The sequence below is a fragment of the Electrona antarctica genome (genome assembly GCF_951216825.1).
Source record: "Electrona antarctica genome assembly, chromosome: 1".
In the NCBI taxonomy this organism is placed as follows: domain Eukaryota; kingdom Metazoa; phylum Chordata; class Actinopteri; order Myctophiformes; family Myctophidae; genus Electrona; species Electrona antarctica.
This window is the reverse complement of record NC_136806.1, coordinates 48899175-48907064: the sequence shown is the minus strand read 5'-3', so window position 1 is coordinate 48907064 and position 7890 is coordinate 48899175. Positions and strand designations below refer to the sequence as shown.

The window sequence follows — 7890 nt, the reverse complement described above, 5'->3', positions numbered from 1 at the left end:
CGTGCAGTCCACCGCTGAAGTTGTGTTCATGTAATGTATATCTCTTATTAAAAATGTTCACCTTGCTCTCCCTCTCTGCCACAAATTTCACCCGCCTGCAAAATCTGTGATGTGACAAATAAGTCTGATTCCGTTTCTGTAATCAGAATCTTTTATTATGAATCCCTTCCCCGGCCCATTGCTCTGTGCCTTTTCCTACTTGTGCACAACACCAAAGCATTGTCATGTCGCCCTGTTGCCCCTGTTAAGTGTTGACTTGATGCCATATGTAGTCCATCTGAAGAAAGCGAGGATTATACAGAGACATTGGAGATGGAGTCACTTGGAGGGGGCATGAGGGGGGAGGGAGGGAGGAGGGGTGAAAAAAAAATCCTGGGAATTGCACTTGTGTCCTATGTATAAATATAAATGCTGTCTATACTGTACTGCTTTTTCCAAATAAAATAAATATTGTAAAAAATAAAGCATTGTCATGTCACACACAGAGAGAGAGAGAGAGAGAGAGAGAGAGAGAGAGGTAGACAATGTATGTGTATTAGAGACAGGGGAAGAACAACAGCAGCGCTACTCTGTCATGGATCTAAGTCCGTGGTATTCAACCAGTGGTCCTTCAGGGGGTTCCAGGTGATCCCCAGCTAAATGATGGAGAGTTGGCAACTCAAATGGACCCTCATGGGCATTTCTTAAATTATAAGTCTACACAATTAGAGCCTGTTATCTCTGCTATGGTACCAACATCAGTACAGCATGTAATTGTGGACAAAATCTTATCCAACGATAACAAAATATTCAACGTTTTGGGTCTGACAGGGATAAATGTCATCAAAGGGTGGTTCGTGGCTCAAATGCCGAATAAATAATAGACCTTGATATGAAAAGGGTTGAAAACCACTGCTCTAGGTTAACAGTTTACAATCTTGTATGAATCGGGGATCACTTGAAATGAATGAATGGTTTATTTTCTGTCTTTGATTACAACAAATCAAAACACAAGAAAAATCATCATCAGAAATGAACATATATCGAACCAACTCAAATCCAATGATGCAAACTAGGAATAGGCTGAAGCACAATGCTTATTCTTTGCCTATCCTTTACAATCCTCAAAAAAAATATATTATTTGAATAAAATCATGATCATCAGTTAACTATGATTATACTATGGAAGATTTTTGGCTTAGTGTCTTAGTGTACAGAAAGTGTTAAAATTATGTTTTTATGTGGCCACACCCACCAGCTCACCAAGTTTGCCTGGTTTTCACCTTAGCACCACCCACCTGAACTTAAGCCTCACACACAGCTGTCGTTGTAGGATAATGGGGGAAAGGTTAGGGTTATGTATTTCGACTAAAGGCTTTCAGGAAGAAACCCCCAAAAAACAGGGAAGACATATTTGAATATAACCACACCTGGGGGTCTATTAGAGTAACTAGATTTGACCGGCCTTCAGCCGGTCTCATTCTAGCGCCACGCCATCCAGGTGGCCAGTGTACTGTACCATACTGTACTGTAGCAGGCTGTACTATGCCATACTGTACTGTACCATACGTTACTGTACTGTACCATATCGTACCGCACTGTACCATGCTATACTGTACCGTACCGTACTGTACTGTACAATACTGTAGCATACTGTGCCATACTGTGCCGTACTGTACCTTACTGTGCTGTAGCAGACTGTACTGTACCATTGTCAAGGAATTTAGGTTGACCTGGTTGAACCTTCCAAGAAGCCCCAGGGCAGCTGTGTTTCTTATCTCTACGGCAGCTTTCATGATGGTAGGCCAGCTAGCCTGGGGATGTGTTTTTACAAGCCTGGGGAGGGTGATGCTATTTTGAGATAATTACCCCCTGTTGTAAATCGTTATATTGTCCTCTGTCCTTTTCCGCCTGTGTGGGGTGGGACTTAGGACTCTATAAGTAAAGAGAGAATTGTGTAAGTCTGTGTGACACATGGCTGCTGGAGCTTCCATATACAATTCAACTGTTGATACATTGAAATGTAAGTCTGTGCTCACCATTGTGGTACCTCAATAATAATCACTCATTCCTCGAAACTCTGTTGTCTCAACTTATTGTCTCTTTTCTTTTACCGACTGAGTTCCTATAGCAGATTGCATGGACACCATGCTGTACTGTACTGTACCATACTGTGCCGTACTGTACCATACTGTGATGTACCGTGCTGTACTGCTGCGCCGTGTGTGTGTGTATGCGCGTGCACGCAGTGGAATGGGGTGTGGCCTAAAATGTGATGTAATTTGCATCACCGTGAAATGTTGCGCAATAACATGGTATTGCATGCAAATGCAAACTGTACAGTACTTATGACAGTTGCATGAATGCAACATAGTGCATTATGTCTGGACAGGCATGCAGTAGGTATTGTGCATGGAGAGATTTGTGCAAACAGTGTGGTTTGGTAGGAAGGTGGACAACGGCGAACTGATAAACGGGTGCAGGGCTTTCACTTAGTGTGGCAAGATGTTAACTCCATAGACACGGTACTCCATATTTAACTGACCAATATCCTCCCGAACCACAGGCTGGGAGTCGCTGCACCATAGGTAGACCTTTTTTTTTAATGCCCTTTAGTCCGTTATTTCAATGCTCCAATAGTCCACAAAATGTTAGGTAGTGTGGCGTTAGGGCTAGGCTTAGTTATAATGTGCACCGTCGGACCAATTTGGAACCGTTTGGAACAATGGGCCATCGCACTAATGGCTTGGCACAGAAATGTAACTGCATAAATGTATGCTATTATTATTTGGGCATGTCTACAGGTAGAGAGTTTCACTCTACTGAGTGTACCTTTCTAGTTACAGCCTTGCAGACAGAAAGTGACTCAAAAAAAGGCACAGGGTGAATCGTCACATACAAATACACACAAAGTATAAAACATTTCAGATGGCTATATTTTCCCACACAACATCTCCGAAAATGCGTCACACATTTAGCTCGGCTATATTGTTATTAGTCGGAGCTGGTGACGGCTGGCTCTTCAGGCCCTCCGTGGCGCACCGCGACGTCTCCGCGAGGAGGAGACGAGGGATGCACAGGGCCAGGAGCAGAGTCTTGTACTCCTTGCGGAAGTTCTGGTTCAGGAGTCCGTAGATGACCGCGTTGAGGCAGCTGTTGAAGTACGCCATGAAGTAGCTCGTGACAAAGAGCCACTCGGGTATGTTGGGCGCCACATCGACGGGGTTAATGGCCACTGCCAGGCCGATCAGGTTGAGCGGCGCCCAGCACACGGCGAACAGCACAAACACGATGAACATGGTGAGGAAGTTGCGCAGGTCGCTGATTTTCACCTTGGTCCTGTGCTCCGGCTTGACCCGATGCTTGACCTGAATGACCAGCACCCATATCCGCAGGTAGCAGTAAGACACCACCAGCAGCGGGATGAGGAAGTGGATGACCACCACGGACCCGGTGTAGTAGGAGCTGACCGTCTGCGCGAACGTACACGAGTAGATGCGCGGGTCGTACTGCAGCGAGCCCACGAAGAAGTTGGGCACGGTGGCGATGGCCGTCATCAGCCAGGTGAGGCCCAGGTAGCAGCAGGTGTTCCGCTGGCTGTACAGGCGGTCGTAGTGCAGGCTGTGGCAGATGTAGCAGTAGCGGTTGATGGCGATGGCCGTGATGTTGAAGATGGAGCCGATGACGCTGAGGCCCATGATGAAGCCGCTGGCCTGGCAGTGCAGGTCGCCCATGATCCAGTCGTTGTTGAAGATGGCTGTGAGCACCAGGGGGTAGGGGTACACCGCCACCACCAGGTCTGCCACCGAGAGGCTCACCACGAAGATGTTTCCTGAAAACGACAAAAGATAAAGATAATAATAATATAATAAAAAAATATTCTATGTGGATACGCGTGGTTGTGTGCACGTTATATAGAGAAACTGTCCTTCGCGTATGGCGCCTGAACGATCCATTTCAATCTCATGCATGTTGTGTGTCACAGAAGACACGTCATCCAGTTATAGTGAAGTCGGTCGGATTAGCCCATCCAATTTATATGCCAATATGCATGGGCATATACAGTGGGGCCGGGTCCCTTTGAAGCCTGGGGTGGTGCATTGCCAGCCATTGGTGGGACACCGGTTGTCCCGTTCACCGTTTTTACATTCTTTTCCCTTCACTTCCTCGTCCCTGGCCATTCAGCATGCCGACTGATTATGTTCGGTCTGGACATCGATTACCTCCATGCACAATCCAATTAGTGTAACTCAGGCCAAGTGTGCTTTCCATTGGGGGTCATTGGAGTACAAATGTGTGTGTGTGTAAACTAAACTGAGAGTTCCACGGAGAGTGGTTGGCAACTGAACATGCCCTGTCACCCCAGGTGCAGTGCTCGCTCCGGGGGATTTCTAGGAGGTTGGCATTCTGCGGACCTGAGGGAGCGGGAGAAAAAAAGACCAGTTTTCCTTCAACTCCTGCTTTACCTCTATAAATGGACGTGGAAAATGTCAGGAACACCAAACATAGATGGTGACTGGCGAGTGGCAACGGCTTGCTACCTTTTAAGGACAGTCAGTCTGTAAAAATACGGCTCACTTTCATCATAAACTGCGGTGATCTTATTTTGGAATCGGAGTCAACTAACTAGAAATGCACTCTGTCGAGGTGCCAACTTGCGCCTTGCACACAAGTAGGTCATACATGGCCTACTTGTGCGCAAGCAGAGCGCGCAAGTACTGCTACTAACTAATATCTATTACAAGTGCTGTTCTAAATCGTACCTTATTTAGTCATCAAGAATGGTAGTCCCTTATTGGCCGGTGGACAACACCCACATACCCAGCCGATTGCAGTACTTGCGTGCTCTGGTTGCTTTTTATTTGTTATTTGTTATGTGTTATTATTTGAATTCTGGCTATAGCTATCCTCTAAACTCTTCTCAAACTTGTTTTTGTGTCAAGGACCCCCAAATTGATAACATAATTAGCTGCGGACTCCCATCTGAAAAGGTTTTGTGCCAGGGATCCCCAGAGGTGAAGATTCTGAAAATGATAAGACATTTATTTTTCAAATACTTTAATTATTATTATTATTTTCTTTTCTTTTTTTTAATGTTTTTTCCTTTTCTTTTTTTCTTCAAAAATAGCAGATGTCCATCTCAGGTTGCATATCTGCTATTTTTGAATAGCCAATGTATAAAATATGCATGAATTGTGATGCTATATTAAAATTATATATATATATATTTTGCTGGGAACACCCTAGAATTCTCCCATGAACCCCTGAGGGTCCCCGGACCTCACTTTGAGAACCACTGCTCTATGATAGCATTCATTCAATGATCAGACAATAATGTCAAGTCGGTATTAGGCCTACTGTATGATCATTTATTAGCACTGTCCAGCTGCCCTCAGGTAAAAGTGCAATAAAATAATATCAAAAGTGAACACGAATGATTTCAGTGTGTGATGATGTCCAGATACAAACTTCCTGGCTTCCGATGGCAGTGAATGACACTGGATCTTCTCACAAGACAGGAATCACAGAAATAACGTTTGACATTGTTACAATGGAACTGCACTGGGGTGGGGGGAGAGTAAAACTATAAATCCTTCAAAACCGCTCTGAAAGAGCAATTACGTGTGGCCGCAATTCAAAACGGCAGGCCCCATATTTGACTATGTTGAAAAACATTTAAAAATAGTTCAACTACAGTAGCCCAGTGGTTCCCAAAGTGGGGTCCGGGACCCCCAGGGGTCCTTGAGGAAGTTCCAGGGGGTCCCCAGCTAAATGATAGTTAGGAACCAAATGGACCCTTATGGGTCTGTAACACTGAGAGTGTACAAATGGAACCAAATGGGTCATGGGTCCATTTGGTTCCATTTGTACACTCTCAGAGTTAAATTAACATTGATTTCACAATATAAATTAGGGGTCTCAGAGATAGAAATGCCATTAAATGGGAGTCCGTAGCCTAATGCATATCAAACTGGGGGTCCTTGAAATTAAACGGGTTGAGAATCACTGCTAGAGCCGTAAAAATCTTCTCTTATGGGGGTCCCTGGCTTACCTTTTCAAATGGGGGTCCCCAGACTGATTAGTGTCAATTTGGGGGTCCTTGACATGAACAAGTTTGGGAACCACTGCACATCGACATGTTGTGAGCTTGTAGATCGATTATATGAACTATTTAAAAATGTTTTTCAAAATAGTGAACAATGGCAAATAACGGATAAGGGGTGGCACAAGTTATAGCCACAGTGTTTACAGCAGTGGACGGAAAAAGATAAAGATAAATACATGGCCGTTTGGCTCTGTAAAGCAGCACTACCTTTGATGATACAAGTCCCCAGAGCATGCTTGATCTTAATCCAGACCAAAATTGATGTTGGGAAAATAAAAGGAGACCCCTCGAGGGGGACGATATACACGCTCGATAGTCACTACTGTACAGTGGGTCACATTTTATTTTGAGTGGTGCAACCACTCCTATAGACAGCTACTGTATGTGTGTCCCTGGGTCCCTGGCTGGGTCTGTCACAGCACGAAATAGCGTTTGGTTGGTTTTCACAACCAAGTGTCACTGTTGCGCAGCTCAAGAAAAGTACAATTATCTCAATATTGTACTTGAGCAATGTACTTAGTTACTTTACACCACTGCTACTGTATGTCATGGGTTGAGAGGAGGTTACTTTACACCACTGCTACTGTATGTCATGGGTTGAGAGGAGGTTACTTTACACCACTGCTCTACTGCATGTCATGGGTTGAGAGGAGGTTACTTTACACCACTGCTCTACTGTATGTCATGGGTTGAGAGGAGGTTACTTTACACCACTGCTCTACTGTATGTCATGGGTTGAGAGGAGGTTACTTTACACCACTGCTCTACTGTATGTCATGGGTTGAGAGGAGGTTACTTTACACCACTGCTACTGTATGTCATGGGTTGAGAGGAGGTTACTTTACACCACTGCTCTACTGTATGTCATGGGTTGAGAGGAGGTTACTTTACACCACTGCTCTACTGTATGTCATGGGTTGAGAGGAGGTTACTTTACACCACTGCTACTGTATGTCATGGGTTGAGAGGAGGTTACTTTACACCACTGCTCTACTGTATGTCATGGGTTGAGAGGAGGTTACTTTACACCACTGCTATACTGTATGTCATGGGTTGAGAGGAGGTTACTTTACACCACTGCTAATGTATGTCATGGGTTGAGAGGAGGTTACTTTACACCACTGCTACTGTATGTCATGGGTTGAGAGGAGGTTACTTTACACCACTGCTAATGTATGTCATGGGTTGAGAGGAGGTTACTTTACACCACTGCTATACTGCATGTCATGGGTTGAGAGGAGGTTACTTTACACCACTGCTCTACTGCATGTCATGGGTTGAGAGGAGGTTACTTTACACCACTGCTGTCATGTAGGGGTGTAGCGATACATACGATACGTATCACGATACATGGTTGACGATGCGATACGATGTGATTCAATGATTTGAAATCGATACAGTAACTATTTAGCAAATACATTAAATATGTGTGAAACTTGTGGATAGTGCAGGATTTTTAAGGCAAAGATTTATTATTATGGATATAAATGATTCTCTGGCAAATAGATGGACATTGTATTCGAACACATTATGGACAAGACAAACCCACACCTTGACATGAACACAGAGAATACACACATTAATCGATAGACCATTGTAGCTATATTATTTTTTCTTCTTAAAATTGCTAAATACAATGCACAAATACTTAGCATTGATCAAATTGATTATTTACATTGCGAAACGATTCGATACCGATTATCTCCATTTCAAAACGATCCGATACAAAGTAAAACGATACGATACTTGCCACTTCGATTTTTTTAATTAAAAGCTATATTTACTATATGGTTACACCCCTAATG

General features: G+C 44.0%; 1 protein-coding gene across 1 annotated transcript in view; it reads right to left on the bottom strand.

Annotated features, from left to right (window-relative positions):
* Positions 1–824: 824 nt before the first annotated feature.
* The window catches only part of mtnr1c (melatonin receptor 1C), a gene marked incomplete at its 5' end in the record, with an annotated part of 45061 nt that continues 37995 nt past the window's right edge, over positions 825–7890 (bottom strand). Inside the window, one exon of the mRNA XM_079497198.1 lies at positions 825–3811. Coding sequence (XP_079353324.1) covers positions 2946–3811 — 866 coding nt within the window. The 3' untranslated portion in view covers positions 825–2945. The remainder of the gene's footprint in view (positions 3812–7890) is intronic.